Here is a 20,616-nt window from a genome sequence, read left to right on the forward strand (position 1 = left end):
AGACAAAAAGAAAAGAAAAGAAAAGAAAAATAGAACCTATAAAAACACGCAAAAGACCATCCTAGGATTGCGCATCACTGCCCGAAACCAGACGCGCAATCGATATGTGCAACCATGGTGCAACCAGCCGTAACCATGGACTGTCAATTGACGTAGAACAAAGGATACCCTAAAGGCACGCGCTACAAAACTTTTTACAGTTAGTCAGGAGACAAGTTGTGAAAAATCCTCATTATTCTCTCGTTTTTGCACATCAGCAATTCTACCGGCGGCAAATCAGCAGGTCACGCCCTCTAAAAGCAGTTATCATGAGAACAAGCAGATGATTAGTGATCCACTGTTACATAACAATCATATATTGTTCTGAATATTATCAAATTACAAGCTGAATATTCGAGGAATCTCTGAACTTATATCCTGCTTTCTTCTTTGTGTTTTTTTTTTCTTCTGAATTTGTGACAGTTAAAGAAGAAACCCACCCCCAAAATAAAAGAATAAACTTCAAAAGAAAGAGAAAATATTCCCTACCTGTAGAGTGATGCAAAAAAAAAAAGCACAAAAATGGGAAGAGAAATAAGGAAGATATGACATTTTCAAATTCCACATTATTTTCAAAAAAGTATATTTCTTTGCCAGTCCTTACGAATATTCAAATGAACAAGTTGATGATGCCATACCGTCACAATTTTTCATGTATCGTTATGAAATTCGGAGAATTGTTCTTTTTAGCTGATACAAGTTAAAGCATGTGCCCATATCAAGATGAATTTTAGAGTTAACAGTCGTTCTTTTTTTAGTTTGGGTGGTTTAAGGGGATCTATACATCTGAAATATGAGTTTGTTTGTTTGTTTTTTTGGTCATTTCTGTATCTCAAATGAATAAAATGTGAGTGCATGGCATCGTCAACTTGCTGATTTAAATGTTCATAAGGATTTGTCATTTTTTAATCGTTCTGTAGGGAATATTTTCCTTTCTTTTGTCAACTGCGTTTACAATAGCGTTTACATAATTATGATACCGTGCACGCCTGCAGTGGAACGAAATCTTCACCATTAGTATATCTCAGCCAATCAGATATGTCAGCATTTTGATGTCTTACTTTTGATTTGACAGTTAGGCCTATACGACTCCACGCTACAGCTCGAAGCCAGAGTGCAGTAAAGTCTCCTTCGCTATTTCTTCTTTTGTTTATCATTGCTGTCTGACGAAAAATAATACGGATCTTTGTGGGTATGACCTGGAAGTTTAGGATTAAATTTGCGGGAACACACCGTGACCCGCTACAACAAAAGGGTCCTAAAGTCGCTGACGGGTGAGCCGAGAAAATCGAGTTTGAAGTCAGATCACCAAAATCTGTCAAAACGTTCGGATTTCTGTTTTTAACATAATTTTGTAGTCTAATGTATCTTCTATCATCTGCCGAAATTTCGAAGCTAAATGATCAAAGGAAAGGACTGAAAATAGCATTTTTCTGGGCCATACTTAATTGGCTCACCCGTCAGCGACTTTAGGATCCTTAAGTTGTAGGCCATTGAACCTTGATTGAAAGACTATGACTGAGAAAACGCTCAATCTGTGTGCAACAGTTCCCACATCCCGTGGAGTTTGCCTTTTTGTAGTTCTTGCAACAACTTCAAACGATATGATATCATTAATGAGAGCTTGACCCAATTCGATTGACCCGAGCCTGTTTCATAAGCGCAAAAAAGAAGAAGATGATTAAGTGTGTACGGAAATAGTAATGCAGTAGGGCATGTCAAAGTGTTTGAAGTAAGTCGGGAAGGAGAAATTTAAGGCATGACGTTTGGCTCTCATTCAAATTCTATTCTTCTTGTTGTGTTTTGTCTTTTTTTTTTGTTAAACTGAAACAGAATGGCTGTCTGAATGCCTCACGATAGTGTTATACTAGATTCCATACACTATCATTGACTATAGACCAATTCGGTTTGGGTGCTGTTTTTATAGTAATTGCTAACGGGGGGGGGGGGGGCTTCAAATATGCCTGACAAAAGATGATTCAAACTTATGCACTGACATAGCAACGCACCTGGCTCATTGCATAACCCATTGAAAGTGTTTTGGACTTCTTTTGAAGCCCCCCATTAGCAGTTGTGGCCGCCATGAGTTACGGTGCTCTCAAGTTGGATACATCATGGAAGTCTCACCTTCCTGAATTCATCTTTGGAGAATCATGTCCCATTCTAGATCGGCGTGAAGAATGTCCATGTGTCCATTTAATCATTTCAGTAATTGTTGTGTGTTGAAATTTTTGTCCCATTACATTCCACTCCCGTTTTCTCGCCAGCCAGTTTGCTTCGAAGAGGTTTGCTCAACAATGAGGGATATGTTCATATTCCTAAGGTTCGTTAATCCGAAAATGAAATAAAGTTCGTTATATCAAAGGTTCGTTAATCCAAAAATGAAATAAGGTTCGTTATGCGGAAGGTTCGTTAATATGAAAATGAAATAAAAATTCAATGATTAGCTGGATATAATCACTCTTGCCTATTCCTAGGTATACGTGCAAGTTACGAAATTCAATGCTCAATTTATTGTAAAAATCTCTTGCTCAAAAACGAAATTGAAAGTGCTTTCAAGTGCTTATCGAACCCATCGCACTAACTGAATGTACAAACTTGGCAATCCATGCCCAAACACGAAATTGACTGCCTGCATCCTAATTTGAATTTGTGACCACTAATTTGAGTGCGTAAAACAAGTAAAAACGAATTTTAAAGCATTAGACGTGAAATCGTTTGACCAAAGTCGGTGCACCGATACTAATATACGAATTTGAATGTCATTAATAATGATGATTATGATGATTAATGACAATTTTACGTAATATCCCGGGAAATCGTAAAGTAAATTGTTCGTTACTTTCTTCTTCCGGTGTTATGGAATGCGGGAACTGATATCCATTTCCAAGATTGCAACCATCACTTCATAGGGCCAGCCCGCCTCACTCGGCAGTTTTATGTGGACGCCGCAAATGTTTGTAGCGCATGACACGCCCTTGGGAGATTATGAAATCCAGCACTGGAATGCAAACAATCTACACACACCACACCCACACACCCACACACACACACACACACACACACACACACGAACGAAGAAAAAAAAAACAAGAAAAACACAAGACGGCGAACAACGACGACGACGACAACAACAAAACATAAAAAAAAACAACAAACGAACGGGGTCCCTGAATAGCCATCATCATTCAATGGAGACAATGCAACATTTTAAGAAAGAAACAAAACAGAACGATTCTGCAGAGGAGCAAGGCAGGGATGCATATAGGACCTATAACACATCCACATCAGGCCAGTCTTTTTTGTTGAGCTTGCACACACCCAAATCAATTGACGCTAATTTTATCTCACATTGTTTGATTTTTTTCTTTCTTTTTCTTTCTTTTTTTTTTTGGCTGCAATTATGCTAATCCTCACGCAAGCTCATTCACATAAATCGATCTTGCTGCCAGAAAATCCTTCTTTCGAAAAAGAGAAGGGTTCGATTCAGCTTCACTAAACACTGAAGGTGATTTTGCCGGACTCCACCCCTCAGCTTCCCCGTCCCCGATTGCTCATGTCCTCGGGTCATGGCGGAACCGCATGCGGAAGGACTCTCTTTCGCCCGTAACTTCACATGTTGAAGGCGGAGCTTACGTAGCTTATTGAACTCCTACAGAAATAGGCATCCGGTGCCAGGCACGCTGGATCTGGTCCTGGATCTAACTGGACTGTGACGAGAATTTCGCATTCGTTTATCACATACCCCCTCCATTACATTTGACACTTTTTTCCATCCCTTCTTTCAGCTCCGGGTCCACCATACATTTCGTTGGTCTTTGTTCAGGCAAGACAACTGCTTTCAAATTGGGGGATAGCTGCGGACAATCGCTCCATAGGACTGTCCTCGACCGCCATCGCCCTTGAACTCGAGTCAATGATAGCGTTATGTAATACGGCAAGCCCGGCTTGGTGAAAGGCGCGAACGTGCAATTTATCGTCTGAATCTTTCCTATCCACACTCCCGCGGTGTTTGTGGCGCCGTGAAGCTGGCGCGAAGAAGTGAAATTGAACAACATCACCATTCTGAAATAGATCTCACTCCGAAACGTTCTCTTTTATTTTGCGTGTGTGTTTGTGCCGGCAAATAGTGTCAAGATGTCGAACTTGACTGTGGAAGAGCTTTCGCAGCAGCTGGGCGCCCTTCAGACAAACGCGGACCACTTCTTTCTTCTTGTCATGTCTTGCATCATATTTTGTAAGTAAATTATGGGCTGTCCCAGGGTCTGACATTGTTTCTTCATGATTTCATTACGGTTCGAGTACACGTCTGACTGTATGATTCGTTCATTAAGTAGTCCCTCAAACAGGATGTGATTATTTGATATAGACACACCAGTATTTTTACGTTCTCTTCTGTACAATCTTTTAAGGGCTAATCTATATAATATGCAGCCTATTAGGAAGATGGTTTATACTTGTACATGACCATTGTAAGCTTCTTTTTGAGAAGGAATATGATCCTCTAGAAACTCAGATTTAGACTTTAAGGTGCACTTGTAGAAATGCTTGCGTTTTCCGAACTGATAATGGTTTTGATGATAATATTCCATTCCCAACTGCCCAATGCATGTTAGTAAAATAGTTGCGAAACGTAGTAGTATTTCTGTCCCGAAAAATATCCTTTTTTTTTTGGATCTCGCGCTTATCAGTTAAGAAATTTTAAGGATTTCTGAAGGGATGGCAATATAAATACACGTTTTAAAGACGGAATGTGAAATGAATTAGAAGGTATATGCGGTAATAATAGGCCTATTTGCCAACGTGCTACTTGTCGTATCGTATACGTCCACTCTCGCCTAAGGCTGCGTTCACATAAAAGTATACTATTCGGGTATTCGGGCTCGTTTTTCGAGGGCACGCGAATAGCTTGAATCGAACGATAGGATTTCCTCACACCGGTTCACATAGGAGGGCACTATTCGAAAGTACCGAATAGCTGCGAAAAGTATAGCTACAGTAAGTGGGAATCGAACTTGTTCGATTTTCTTGCAGCGTATACTGTCTCTCGTTTATGAAATAATGACAATTGGTCTGGATTTGCCCTTTAGCAAAAATAATGATGTAGACTGACATTCTGATGCAGTTTTGAAATTGTTAATAAGATTTGCTAGGATGTAGGAGGAAGAAATCCTCACTGCATGGGATGGTGAGTTGACGGTGCGGGTAATGGTGTATTCGGGGCCCGAATAGCGAATAGCGAATACCGAATGCTTCTATGTGAACGCAGCCGAGCTACAGTTTCCGCATCTTATTTTCGTCAACATCAAGAAAAGAGTTTTGCATTCCTTTAGTGTATCGTGGAATGTGTCTTACAATGGGGGAACAATGCATGTATGAAGCACCTGTTAAATAGCACAACAAACAGGTGGAGGAAGGCTGATTATAAATAGACTAGTAGATTTCGTGAGGTATTCGCGCCAACATTCAGAAGATACAAACAAAATAATAGACAGACAACAACAACCACCACTAACTCATAATTATACAAAACGAGGCTCGCACGCGCACACATACATGTACGTGTTTGTACACACATATTTACATGCACGCTCGCAAAATAATTTAATGGTACACCTGTATAACAGAGCAAAAAGAAAAAGTACAAAGACATACACCCCAATCAATCTACTCTCTTTTTAAAATCTCTCTCTCTAAGATCTAAATTTCGTTTTCAAAGAGATTAGAACACCATATATGCCTTATTCTAGGTATTACTCCGAGTTATTACTACTTTAATGGCAGGAGTAAGAGCATGTATAACCATCAAGTTTTAGCAAAGAGCAACGATCTGCGTTATTGTATCGAAAAGGTGTGTGTGTGTTTATTATAGCGTCCATACGACTGAAGTAACTCTACATAAATCCTCCCAAAATTTGATAACGAAATGGTACTAGAAGTAATGATTATACGCCATACCTGGCCATGATCATAGGCAATGTAAAGCACCAACGAAATCTGGATCTAAATACAAAGGCGTAAAGCGTAAGTTCAGAATCATCCATACAATTATGTCAATAGGTGGGAAGGTATGTCAGTGATTGAAGCATTAAAGCATGATAGAGGCTTGAAGTTGTTTCTTTTTGGCACAATCCACCTTTCTTGAATAGAAGTGCATGAACGGATCATAAGAATCCATCTTTCTATACAAACGTGTGTACTACAAAGTGTCCGTGTTTTGTGTTTTTAAATCCATTCAAGTTCCTTTGCATTTTCATCTCTTTTCTTCTTGAGGGAAGGCGTGAGTGCGTAGTGATCGAATCCCAGAGGGTAAAGTGACTTTCAGAAGAGCGCACGAACATGATCATTATCACGCGTGGCGCGTGGTGAGGGTTCAGAGAGGCACGTACGAAGGTGTCGCCAAAATAGGTTAGGAAAGCTGCGAGGGTGAGGGGTAAAATTGCATAGATGAGCGCTTTCGTTCTTCTTCTATTTCTTATTCTCTCCTTATGAGTGCCTGGGGAAAATACCTGTTAGAGTGTTTTCATGCATTGTACATGTACGTATACTTATGCGTGTGTGTCTGTGTGTGTGAGCGGTCTGTCCAAGTTCTCTGCAAGTTCGTGGGTGGTTTTCAGCATCTGGCCTGCACGAGGTGGTGCTAGCCTGATGCGATTATCGACTTTCGAGGATGCATTGAGCGAATTCGCTCATGTGTTCGCCACTGTTTTCATCTCTGGCATTAAAAAACAAAAGAGGCCTGATGTACACGCCACTAGAGCATGATGCTTTGTGAAAAGTTGTCCCTTTCTTTCTTTTGTTATTGTTGTTATCGTTGAAGGGAGAGAGAGAGAGAGAGAGAGAGAGAGGGGGGGGGGGAGGGGGTAAAGAGTATGGACCTCATTTCAGGTGACAATAACCCGTTAGGTGTGAAGTAATGGTTGACTAACTGTGTATAGAAAGGATTGGAACGGTATTGTGAACAATCCCAACAATGAGGACATTCACTGTTATTATTTGCCCTGTTTTCGCAACCTTTAAACTTAGTTTTTCATGTATACAATATGACAGTAAACGATCACATTACGATGGTAATTAATGTTGAAAATGAAAATTCTAAATAAATTTGCTAACATACTTGTTTCAGTGTAGTAAAACTAGCTCCTGTTTACCATTGTTTTTTTTTTCTCAGTGATGCAGGCTGGATTCGCCTTCCTGGAAGCCGGCTCAGTTCGCGCCAAAAACACGACGAACATTCTTCTGAAGAACGTGCTTGACGTGTGTAAGTATAACTACGAATACAATGCACATGATCACGTGATAAAACAAGTTATGCGAATTGTGGGTAATTGTGTCAATAGTTGATGATGTCACAATCTTTTGTTATATTATAGCTTGCGTTGGTAACAGGTTCGAGCAGTATAACACTCGGGCCAGATGAGGGTTGTTTGAATCAGTTTTAATAGCCATATAACGGTTGAGGCGGATTATGTCCTTGAATTGTCAATAAATATGCAGGAATGTATAAGCTTAAAATGCTGGGGGTTTCTGCCTTGGAATGACTGCAATGAATAAAAGGGATTGTTATTATCTAGGGAATGATAACACTCTTCACTGGGTTGAAGATATGGTTTATCTCAGTGTTTCAAAGTTAATTAAAGAATGGCCATTGATTGTTTCGTTGCTGTTCATCATAATGAGAACGGTTGCGAACTTTTCTATCTCTCGATTATAATACATGTATATCTCAATATGATATACCAAACTCTCCTCTCTCTTTCTATCTCCCCCTCTCTCCCTCTACCTCTTTTTCAACATGTCAAGAAATATACGTACGAAATTTATAACTATAACTGTTTCTATGGTCACAAATCGGCATAACTAAATGTCCTTCCTTGTTTGAAGAAAACTAAACAAGTTCTACCCTTGGGTATGATATTTGCAACTCTCCAACACGAAAACGATTAACGCAGTTGATGTATACCTCTAAATTGTCACACGATGGTAATACTACAATTTTGTGTTCAAACTTACAGTCATAATATTGTCAATAGGTTTAAATTAAGAATTTACTTCTTCCTGCATCTGATTTAACATTTCTGTTCTATATCCACCAGGTATCGGTGCGGTGGCGTACTGGGCCGTTGGGTACGCCTTCGCTTTCGGCGGCCAGGCGAACGCTTTCATCGGCTACCGGTACTTTTTCTTCGAGAACTTCCCGTCCGAACTCTACTCCCACTTCTTTTTCCATTTTGTATTTGCGGCCACCGCAGCGACCATCGTATCCGGCGCCATGGCAGAGCGCACGGAATTTGGTGCCTATCTCATCTACTCATCGGCAATTACAGGTACCGAAAATCGTTCTCTTTTGGCATTCGCCCTGATAGCAAAATGTTAAGTCAAAAATTGGTTGTTGTACTTTGTTCTTGTAGATATGCTTGTAAAGAGAATTGTATCTAGCTTCACTGGATCATCCATCGAATCATTTGGTTGTATGGATATCATAATGAGCTTCTTTACACAATCATAATGAAATCAAAGCAGAAAAGAAGCGAACAAACAAAGCGAAGCGCCCTCGTCAAACCTTTTAAAGTAAGCTGCTACCGAAGAAAGCTGATTTTTACGGATATTTTGAGCATGATTATCTAATCTTAAGATCTTTTTGTGTTTATTTTCAATAATGCATTTGATCTATGTTTTATACTAAACTTTTGAATCTGTTAATCTCCATTAATTTGATACAGACCATGAGCACTTCGATTTATATGACAATATAAGGAACTGCATATTGATAATGATAATTAATAATAATTTACAATATTTATATAGCGCATTATCACATGAAATGTCTCTAAGCGCTACGGGAAAAAATAGAACAGGAAGAAGAAAGAAACAAAGAAAGAAGAAGAAGGTACAGTTTCAGAGATAATCGCATAATCCTCATCAATATCATCGTCATTTTAGATATCTCGCAAAACATTACTAGCTGAATCCTCTACTAGTACTGTAAGTCCCTTTAAAGTTTGTATAATCGATGCCCTGAAGGAAACAAGGGATTTTTTAGTGGATAATTCGCCTCTTACTGGCTGATTAATGTCTCAGGAATTATCTACCCAATTGTGACTCACTGGGCGTGGTCGTCGGAGGGGTGGCTGGCTAATGGACCGAAAGGGCTCGCCTACCTGGTGGGTATATCATGGCTGAAACGGTCCATTCTGCGGGTATTTAAGTCGTTGTGGTATAGGAAGTGTCGATTTGCTGCGGTGTTCCTGAGGCATCTTCATTAGAATCCGTTACGAGCAAAGAAACGTTGACCTTAACATATCTTTATCTATTTGTTTATTAACAAAACACAATGATACCAATAGGTGACCTATTATTTTTTCAATACTAACGTGAACTTGGAACTAACGTGTTATCAGTAATGTATTTATTAGTAAAAAGAATACCTAACTTTGATTTGCGCTGAAGTATAAGCAATAAAAAATATTCATACCTTGAAAATCCTTGGATGTGATCGCAAAAATAGAATATCGTCAAAGATTATGATATTTAAAAGAGGGCGGAACAGAATTAACAGTCAAATGGAAATCACTGGGAAGGGGAGGTTGATATACATATATATATATATATATATATATATATATATATATCTAGAGTAAAATCAGTCGTATAAACACCGCAGGAGCCAAAAGAATTTGGGGGCTCCTGCGGTGTTTATACGACTGATTTTACTCTTGATATCTATTTACTACACACCGACGCAGAACTTTCATATTTTGCTATATATATATATATATATATATATATATATATATCCTAAAGACGAAAATAATTTGCATTTAAGACAATGCCATGAAAAAAGATATAAGCATATGAAATATACAAGGAGATACTACTAGTATGAAGTTAAAATGGATGCAGTATCAGAGTACATGAAGTTGTAGCATGTACATAACTTATTAACGACCCGATATGGTTTGTGTTTTATCACTTCACCTACAGTGGGGTTTTAACATCCAAATGGTAAACAGGATAGATTGTAGCTTCAGACGGTAAATTCCAATCCAAAAATAAACCGTTTTAGTCACGATTAATTATTGTTAACTGCTATTTCATGCGATGAATGCTCATCGAAATTCCTTCAATTGTTCCTTTCCTCTACGAAGGACTTTGCTGGGAGTGGCGTCGTGCATTGTGTCGGCGGGACGGCGGCTCTGGTGGGGGCGGCGATCCTCGGTCCCCGTATCGGACGGTATGATGAGAACGGCAAGCCGCAGACGATTCAAGGACACACCATCCCAGTCAGTGTTTTAATCTCCTTTTGTTACATTTTCTCTTTTTTAACGTGTTTTCCTCATTTCGCTCGCTGCTGAAAGATTAAATGCATTCTTTAGGAATGTGAGGAATTTTATTTTGCCCTGGTGTGTATAGTTTTCATGGATTCTATCTTTAAGCCCAGAAATTTTTGAACGCATTTACCAAGGTTTCCGACATCATTGGATATTGTTGTGCGTTTATGGTATCGACATACCACAAACTCTCGAAGTAAATATCTGCATAATTATTATAGCTACTTTCTTTTAATGTATTTCCTTAATTATGGTTCACAAATCAATGAGGACCATATGCCAATTGATTCCTTCATAATTATGATAACATCCTTGTTTGAGCACTACAATATTGAAAAAAAAAAAAAGGTCCTGTGGTGAAGAATGCGGACACTTGAACTGGAAATCCTGAATTCTAATCTCTCCCGGGGAGAGTCCCGGGGAGATGGACATGACATTTCAGCCGCTCGTTTCCTCTCCCAACGAGCACAAATGGATACCCGAGGTTTTTCTAAAAGAGGACAGTCTTCTTGGAGACCAGTCCATTAACTAACATGGCTACCCAAAGTAAATGCAATCATTCGCTATTCCGTATATCATTTTATAATCATTATAGTACCTCGTATTATTTCATTGTATTATCATGCATTATATGATAATTTATTCTGTCATTCTCCATAATGTTATTATGTCGTCATGTCTGTCATTATAATCTACACTTGGCACATTACCAATCATTATTTTCAATTATTTTATCAATAATTACTATCGTTACCAATACATTTGCTGGTCTTGAACTCTAGTCTGCCCCCTTTTTTAATACTTCCCAGATGACAGCTTTGGGCGGATTTATCCTCTTCTTTGGCTTCTTTGCCTTCAACGGTGGCTCCCAGGCCAGCATCTCCGCCGAGGGGGATGGCGAAGTGGTCGCGCTGGCGATCGTCAACACAATCATATCCGCAGCCTTTGGCGCTTTGGTAGCCATGGTTGTAAGACGCATCGTCTACAAGGGAAGCTACTGGTCTCTGTTGACCACCATAAACGGCGGGCTCACTGGCATGGTAGGCTTGTCATGTGGTTCTTGTGTGTACATAATTATGTGTATCTTTAAGTAATAGAACATTATTACAGAAGGTTTGTGCGCACAGAGAAAACGACACCAGTAAACGCTTACCCCCTTAAAAGAGTAAACAAAAAGTAATGCTTTCGGTCAATAACGCATCAACCCAATAACGCATAACCCCAAAATGACCAGATTCCTCTTCAATGGAAGCATGGCCAGTCTATTGTTTGGCGTCTATATTCTAATTCGGCACAGAGATACATCCTGATTCAATTGACAGAACACAGCATGTTTTAGTAATTTGATATTCGAAAAATGAAATTCAATAACATTTTTATAATGGACATTAAACTTTGAGATTTGGAAACTTATTCACCTCATCCAGTTGACGCGAAATCATGTTTGCTCCAAATGTGATCTTTGTTCAATGAAAACATGTTGAAGTTTTTGATAAATCATCTACTATTCTGTTGATGAGTTCTGCTTGGTTCTATTTAACCAAATTAACATAATGGTCAATTGCACGTTGGTATTTGTTGTCAATTCAGATGTCCGGATGATCGAGATGTGGTATATTTATCGGTAACTCTTGGACTATTAAAACAAAACGGCTGATCTTAGGCGTGGAATCTGGACAGGGTTTTCCACATAATATTGGTAAAATGATATGTTTTAGAGATTGTTTTGACCAGCCAGCGCATTAACTCTAATAACCAATTAAGAAACTTCGTGCACAATGCCGTAATACAAGTATGATATTTGAATAGAAAACAATATGTGGTGGTTGATGGTGTCGAATCCATGCAAGGAGAGGTAAACATTGGTGTACCTCAGGGCTCTGTGCTGGGGCCACTGTTATTTTTATTATATGTTAATGATATTGTAAATTATTCAGATATATTGAAATTTTCTCTTTTTGCTGATGACACTGTAGTATCATATTCTCACAGAAATGTAAACACACTTATATTTACCCTGAATGATGAATTACAAATGTTGAATGAATGGTTTAAATGTAATAAGTTATTTTTGAGTTTTACAAAAACAAAGTATGTTTTATTTCATTCTAAGAGAAAGAAAATTTTTGTAAAGTCTGATTTGATTAACATTGAAAATGTAATTATTGAAAAAACTCAAATTATAAATTTTCTTGGTATCTTTATTCATGAATCTCTTGAGTGGAAGCACCACTTAGAAAACATATCTTCAAGAATATCAAAATGTGTTTGAGTGTTATCTAAATTGGTAGATTTTGTGCCTAGAAAAATTTTATTTTATATATACAATGCAATAATATTACCACATTTTAACTATTGTAATGAAATATGGGGTAAGACTTATAAAACTCATGTCGAGAAATTATATATTTTACAAAAGCGTGCGATAAGATTGATTTCTAAGAGCAATTCTCGCAGTTCAAGTTTACCAATCTTTGTTAAGTTAAAAATTCTACCTATTCATGAACTTGTTCGATTTAATATATTAGTGTTTATGTTTAAGTATCATAAAGGTATTCTCCCAATTTTGTTTCATGATATGTTTAAATGTAATTTGTGTTTTCATGATTATTCTACTCGGGAAAGATATAGCCTGAGAATGCCATTAGCCCGTTTAACAGTTAGAACCCATTCAATTCGATTTACAGGTGTAAATGAATGGAATTTAATTAGTCCAGATCTTAAGTCCAGCACTACACTTTCTCGCTTCAAAATATTATTCAAACAACATACTTTTAAGAAACTGTTATCCATGTCTGAGTAGACTGCTTGCTACCAAATTTCTTCTACTTTTCACTTCTTTGATCCTGACATTGCTACTGAATGAGTGTGTTGGGTGTGCGCTGTGTGTATGATGAGAATGTGGTGTGTGTGTGCATAGTGTAGAGCTAATAAGTTTTGTGTGTGTGTGTGTGTGTGTGTGTGTGTGTGTATTTTTTGTTTTCATTCTCATTTTTTTTTTGCACAATATGCTATAAATTTAGGAAATGTATTTTGTATAATTTTGTTTTGGGCCCCAACAACAACCACCAGATGCTTCAAAGGGGTCCCGGCATTAATTTCCATAATGTGCATGTATGTTTAGACACATTGCTTTTGTTTTTATTGTGTACATAATGTACTTTTGATTTATTTTGTGCCGAATAAATTGAATTGAATTGAATTGAAGTATGATATTGTGTGCTAATGCAGCATTCGACGGTTTGGATTTCGCTTGCCCCTTGGCATTTTACAGGTCGCCATTTGTGCCGGGTGCAATTTAGTCCATCCATGGGGAGCAGCGATCATCGGAGCCGTGTCTGGCTTGACGTTCATATCGTGGAGCCGTTTGATGGAGAAGATTAGGGTTGATGATCCGCTGGATGCTGTGGCAGGTTTGTATAGTCGGGCTGATGTCGGGTTCTTGGTGTAATTCTGCGGCAGAAATCATTATTTCGTGCTCATTAAATTGGCAACCCTAAATATTACTGCGGACGCGTGATTAATGTAGAAAAATAGTATTAGTTAAAACTCGTTAGTTTTGCACAAGATCAGTAACGAGAAATTAACAACTGCAAACAAAAACATGAGCTTTCATGTTCGGAAATGTTTTGACAGTCTAATGATAAGTTGTAAATCATACGATTTGGATGTCTTTGATTGTTAAGTTACAAAAATGAACAAGGGTGTATGACACCCAAAAGGGGTCAAATGAATTATTTGAAGTCTATTCTCATATCATTGAATTTATTTCAATAAAATGTAAATCGCCATATCATTCCTGTGTGGAGATCTTTGAACTTTACACCAACGAATAGACACAGTACAACTCTCCTCCGCCAAGAAAACCACATCACAAAATCAGTGATCAATCGGCATGAAATCACCAATTGACATTTTCAAGGTTATCTAAAAGTTTAAAGATCACCCACGATTGATAGATTTGAGCTCCTTCCCGACTCTGCCTTACAATCACTGATTTCAAAGTCGACTGGACGTACTTCAATTCCTCAGGTGTATATAGAAGTTTTGCTGTACATATGCGTTTTCTCTCCTCGTGTTAATACTCAGTTCATCTCGGAGGGGGCCTGTGGGGGATTTTAGCCACGCCCCTTCTCGCCATGGAAACGGGGATCGTCTTTACGTTCTCCAGGGCCGCTTGGGAGGTGAGTGAAAATCTTAAAACACTCTGGAACATCTAAAATAAAACAGCAAAGATTGATTTGTTCAAACTGATTGACAAATTGCCCAACATCGACGTAAACAATATTCCTCTACGTCGATGTCGGGCAGTTCGTCAAACAGTTGCAATAAAAACAACTCGATGGAAGAATTTCATCAATTTAGATAAAAATCATTCGGTTTATTTTTTACTGATATTCAGACATTTGGATAAAAATTACGACACCAGCATGGTTACTTCAATAGTACTGTCCAGAGAAAGATTATTGTGTAAAGAGCGCGTGCAGCATAATGTCATGATAAGGGAGGCTTTGATATTTCCAGTCGCTATTATTGCGACGATATTCAGGGATACGTGCTCGCGCATGTACCACAGTAGACACAAGTGTATATATTTTGAATGGATATAAATGCAATTATTTTCTGAAATGAAGACGTATACTCTTTCCTTCCAATTCATTCCTGCGTAATTGATGATTATAATGTTTCCTTGACAACTGTAGGCATTCGGATGGAACCTCCTTGGTGGTATGGTAATCATTGTCTGGGCTGCCGTTACCTCTCTTATTCTCTTTGGCACCATGCATGCGGCGGGAATTCTGCGAGTTCCACCGGAAATGGAGGTCAAAGGTAAGTTTCTTTTGTCATTTTCTTTAAATATCATTCTCTGTTTATGTTCCCGAATTCGCACGAAAATTCCACGTTGATCAATCCCATGCCAAAGATATTTGATTCAAGAATATGAAGGAACGTCTGTGTATCATGGGTTATTTTCTGTTTTGCTTTTGTAAAAGTGGAAATTTTCGCGCATTTTGCGCAATTACAGAAACTAGCGCGAAAATGAAAGCTTGCCATATGTTCCTGTAGTTGATGTCTTGATACCGCGGAATTAAAAACAGGCGACACTCTTTTTATCCGGCCGAACGCGAAAAATTAGTGGCGCGAAAATATTCACTTTTACAGTATTCTCCACTTTTTGTCCCCGCCGAACGAGTTCGAGCAGGGGACTATGAAACGGGCTCCGTACGTGTGTGTGTCTGTGCGCCCGTCCGTCTGTCTGTCCGTCCGTCTGTGTGTGCGTCCGTGTGTGATCAAAATGTTCAATTTGCTACTTCTCTGTCATTAATGAGCCAATTTTGATTCTGTTTGCTTTATATGATAGCACTACATGGGAGCTTTGAAACTTCTACACAGAATTTCAGTTGTGACCTTTGACCTTGACCTTTGACCTATATTGTACATTTTGCTACAAAATGCTACTCCTTCGCCATTTCTAACCCGATTTCGATTCCGTTTGCTTTATGTGATGGCACTAGGTGAGGGCTTCAAAACTTCTACACAGAATTTTGACCTTTGACTTCTTTGACCTTTGACCTTGATTTTTGACCTGTATTGTACATTTTGCTACAAAATGCTACTCCTTCGCCATTTCTAACCCGATTTCGATTTCGTTTGCTTTATGTGATGGCACTAGGTGAGAGCTTCCAAACTTCTTCACAGAATTTTGACCTTTGACTTCTTTGACCTTTGACCTTGATTTTTGATGTATATTGTACATTGGCTACAAAATGCTACTCCTTCGCCATTTCTACCCCGATTTCGATTCCGTTTACTTTATGTGATTGCACTAGGTGAGGGCTTCAAAACTTCTACACAGAATTTTGACCTTTCACTTCTTTGACCTTTGACCTTGATTTTTGACCTGTATTGTACATCTTGCTACAAAATGCTACTCCTTCGCCATTTCTAACCCAATTTTGATTTCGTTTGCTTTATGTGATGACACTAGGTGAGGGCTTTAAAACTTCTACACAGAATTTTGACCTTTGACTTCTTTGACCTTTGACCTTGATTTTTGACCTATATTGTACATTGGCTACAAAATGCTACTCCTTCGCCATCAACCCGATTTCGATTCCGTTTGCTTTATGTGATGGCACTAGGTGAGGGCTTCAAATCTTCTACACAGAATTTTGACCTTTGACTTCTTTGACCTTTGACCTTGATTTCTGACCTGTATTGTACATTTTGCTACAAAATGCTACTCCTTCGCCATTTCTAACCCGATTTCGATTCCGTTTGCTTTATGTGATGACACTAGGTGAGGGCTTCAAAGCTTCTACACAGAATTTTGACCTTTGACTTCTTTGACCTTTGACCTTGATTTTTGACTTATATTGTACATTGGCTACAAAAGGCTACTCTTTCGCCATTTCTAACCCGATTTCGATTCCGTTTGCTTTATGTGATGGCACTAGGTGAGAGCTTCCAAACTTCTTCACAGAATTTTGACCTTTGACTTCTTTGACCTTTGACCTTGATTTTTGATGTATATTGTACATTGGCTACAAAATGCTACTCCTTCGCCATTTCTACCCCGATTTCGATTCCGTTTACTTTATGTGATTGCACTAGGTGAGGGCTTCAAAACTTCTACACAGAATTTTGACCTTTCACTTCTTTGACCTTTGACCTTGATTTTTGACCTGTATTGTACATCTTGCTACAAAATGCTACTCCTTCGCCATTTCTAACCCAATTTTGATTTCGTTTGCTTTATGTGATGACACTAGGTGAGGGCTTTAAAACTTCTACACAGAATTTTGACCTTTGACTTCTTTGACCTTTGACCTTGATTTTTGACCTATATTGTACATTGGCTACAAAATGCTACTCCTTCGCCATCAACCCGATTTCGATTCCGTTTGCTTTATGTGATGGCACTAGGTGAGGGCTTCAAATCTTCTACACAGAATTTTGACCTTTGACTTCTTTGACCTTTGACCTTGATTTCTGACCTGTATTGTACATTTTGCTACAAAATGCTACTCCTTCGCCATTTCTAACCCGATTTCGATTCCGTTTGCTTTATGTGATGACACTAGGTGAGGGCTTCAAAGCTTCTACACAGAATTTTGACCTTTGACTTCTTTGACCTTTGACCTTGATTTTTGACTTATATTGTACATTGGCTACAAAAGGCTACTCTTTCGCCATTTCTAACCCGATTTCGATTCCGTTTGCTTTATGTGATGGCACTAGGTGAGGGCTTCAAAACTTCTACACAGAATTTTGACCTTTGACTTCTTTGACCTTTGACCTTGATTTTTGACCTATATTGTACATTTTGCTACAAAATGCTACTTCCGGCGGGGACATATATTACGCACTGCGTAATTTCTACTTTTCCTTGTTTTGATAGATTTTAGTGTCACGTACTTTATACTCGTGTGCAATTCCAGCATTGTGAAATGCAGCAGTTATGTATGGTTTATTTTGAAAGAGCTAGAGAACGGTCAGTTAAACCCCCCCCCCAAAAAAAAAAGAAGTCGCAGAGGTCATTGGGTGCACCATGGGATCTACATAGTACCCTTATAATGAGTAACTAGTCTAATTCGAAACGGTACATAACACGGGCAGCCCAATGACCTTTAACGGGTTATGCGTAGATACATAATCATGTACAGTGGACTGCCGTTAGTTCTTTCGTTTGATCGATATTTCGTTATAACCGAACAAAATTCATAGAGTATAATTTTTACTTCGCTGTAACCGGAATTTGGTTAAAACCGTGTTCGTTATAACGGGAGTGCACTGTATATCAATCAGGCAACCGAAACATTTTTCGTTCCAGGTCTGGACATCCCAAAGCACGGCGAAGCAGCCTACCCGTACACCAGCTACGGCAGTGGTTGGGAAGAGCGCGGGTCCTCCAATGGTTTCCATGCAGGTAACGGTCTAATTCCCTGGCTCACCCCTTATTGCCCCTCACCTAAAGGTAGTGGGAACATTGCGGTATGGTATACGGGACTCCTGCACAATAGTTCGGTTCCTGCACGATGCCCTCATTCCAGGACAAGGTGTTTCATTTCTGATTCACATCCCCCGGTTACATCCCAACCCGAGAATACAGATAATCACCTCACAACGGAAGAATGATCTCAGTACCAGGGTTTTCGGGAACATGTAACCATGTGTGAACTAGAAGTGTGTGTGTTATGTTGTTGTTGTTGTTTTTTTTTTATTGTAAAGCTTGCCGTAGTCATGACTTTATTGGTGTATGCTACGAAGTGACCGTAGTGTAAGTAGAACAAAATGCACTGTAGATAGGTTAACTATAGGTCTAACTATATAATATTTCCAGTAAGATTTGCTCACAATTTTTTTCCCAGCACCTCCCCAAGAAAAAACAAACAAATAAACAAAAACTAACCAACGACCAGGAAGCAATATGGCAAAAGAAAAAAAAAAGGAAAGAAAAAAAAAGAAAAAAAAATCAACTCAAGAAACTATCTGTTCGGCTGTAACAGAACTTTGAATAGACCTAACAAAAAAAAAAAAAAAAAGACCTAACCTAGTCTCTAACATTCAGTTTTTTTTCTTCTAAATTCTGTTGTTGCCAGGTAACCACAATTATGTGAATGCTGCCTTCAACGGCCAGGATGTAGTGACGAAAGCGACATACAGCGCTGATAACAGGGAGGCCGATCTACCCCTTTAAGACCAAGTCGTCATACCAACAAGGCGTCAATGATCTTTTGGTCACGTGATCGCACTATTTTTTTTTTTAATTTGTTGTAACAAATTATTCATGATTTCAAAGCATAAGGTGATGGATGGCTACTTCATGAACTCAGTATCTACAGGACGTAAACTGCATATCCAATTTGTAAATGTGCCTTTTTAAGACGGTGTTCAACGTTCATACTTTTTTTTTTGAAAAAAAAATGAGAATCAGAAAAAAATGAATCAGTTGAAATTAAATATATGAAACAATAGTGACTGCCAGTAAGGAATGAAATCTTAATTGCATAATACTCGACAGATATGACTATTTCTGCTTCGCTAGATTCCCCGGTCCAGTTCTCTGTACGTATTCATGTGGATAGTGGTAGAAATCTGTGTCCAGTCTTAAACGTTTATAAGAACTCTTTCAAAGTCTTACACCATCTTGAAAGTGAAAGCAAGACTGTGGCGTAACGATCACTCTACAGATGATAGAAATCAGGTGATCAGGTGTTTGGTTTGGAGATTTTTGCGCTCCCAACAACCTTTCGTCTTGCTGATTCGTGAGCGAATATAATAATATTTGTCTTGTTCTTTTTATATTCACGTTGTAATGAAAATTTTCGGAGGACGTAGAAAATATGGAGCGGAAATTCTTATTCAGTGCTGTGCAGGTGTGGTGTCTGGAGCATGTCGTATACTTTTTTTTTTTTCATTGTCAAATTAATTGATTTGAATAAACTTTGATGTTATGACTTACTATAAGCTGAAAACATGTCAGTTTACCCTGTCTTGGCTGTAAAATGATATAATTATATTTCAGGTATTATTGACCAATCTATCTCACTTTCCAATGCAAGATTTGTGAAGTTTCTTTTTTTGACCTTGTAATGTTATCAGAAAATTTTTCTACAATGATGTTCTCAGATATTTGTATTTCCGCTCCGATTGATAAAGCTGCATAATATATAACTCGTTACACAGATTTTTCTAGATTTTCACACGATGAATGAGAAGTATTTAGAATACTTATTAAGCTTACAAGACTGTGGTGTTCGTACTGATGATAATTTTCACGTACCATACTAGTGTTTTTCCTTTTTGTTAAAAGGTTTGTTTGATTTGTTATATTTTACATTGTTTTTTTTCTTCAACTTGTGTCATGTCCCCTCCTTACTATTCATTATTTCATATGAAAATAAAGACACTTAATAGGCAAAATAAAGGATGTGTGAGGTGTGCCTTTGCTGAGTTTGTGTTCAATATCTCTGCTCCTTTTAACAAAACTAAGATAGAACAGGATATTTTCTTTTATTTCTTTATTCAATTTTGTTTGTTTGTTCATTGTTTTTCGTTCTTTATCAATGTGTTTAAAAAATAATGTTTCCATTTTACTGGCGACAGTCCAGATTGTCATCTAGCAAAGACATATCATCTCTCTTGTTTGCAAAGTGGTTGTATCAGAGCACTGACAACTCCTTATAACTTTTTACCATCAAATAAATGATGCATGCTTATCATCAGTGGTATAAAATGATCG

General features: G+C 38.3%; 1 protein-coding gene across 1 annotated transcript; it reads left to right on the top strand.

Moving 5' to 3' along the window:
• The first annotated feature begins 3,713 nt into the window (after positions 1-3,713).
• LOC140235597 (putative ammonium transporter 1) lies at positions 3,714-19,290 on the top strand. Its single transcript, XM_072315602.1, has 11 exons — positions 3,714-4,276; positions 7,211-7,300; positions 8,136-8,366; positions 9,121-9,203; positions 10,188-10,322; positions 11,180-11,410; positions 13,645-13,783; positions 14,460-14,554; positions 15,074-15,200; positions 18,205-18,300; positions 18,974-19,290. The coding sequence occupies exons 1-11, from the start codon at positions 4,177-4,179 to the stop codon at positions 19,069-19,071; spliced, it is 1,425 nt and encodes a 474-aa protein (XP_072171703.1). The 5' UTR covers positions 3,714-4,176; the 3' UTR covers positions 19,072-19,290.
• Positions 19,291-20,616: the final 1,326 nt, after the last annotated feature.

This window comes from Diadema setosum, chromosome 12, assembly GCF_964275005.1.
Source record: "Diadema setosum chromosome 12, eeDiaSeto1, whole genome shotgun sequence".
NCBI lineage: Eukaryota > Metazoa > Echinodermata > Echinoidea > Diadematoida > Diadematidae > Diadema > Diadema setosum.

Coding starts and splice junctions, on each gene's coding strand:
- LOC140235597 (XM_072315602.1), top strand. CDS start 4,177: ATGTCGAACTTGACTGTGGAAGAGCTTTCGCAGCAGCTGGGCGCCCTT. Junction 4,277..7,210: donor CATGTCTTGCATCATATTTT/GTAAGTAAATTA, acceptor TTTTTTTCTCAG/TGATGCAGGCTGGATTCGCC. Junction 15,201..18,204: donor ACCGGAAATGGAGGTCAAAG/GTAAGTTTCTTT, acceptor TTTTCGTTCCAG/GTCTGGACATCCCAAAGCAC.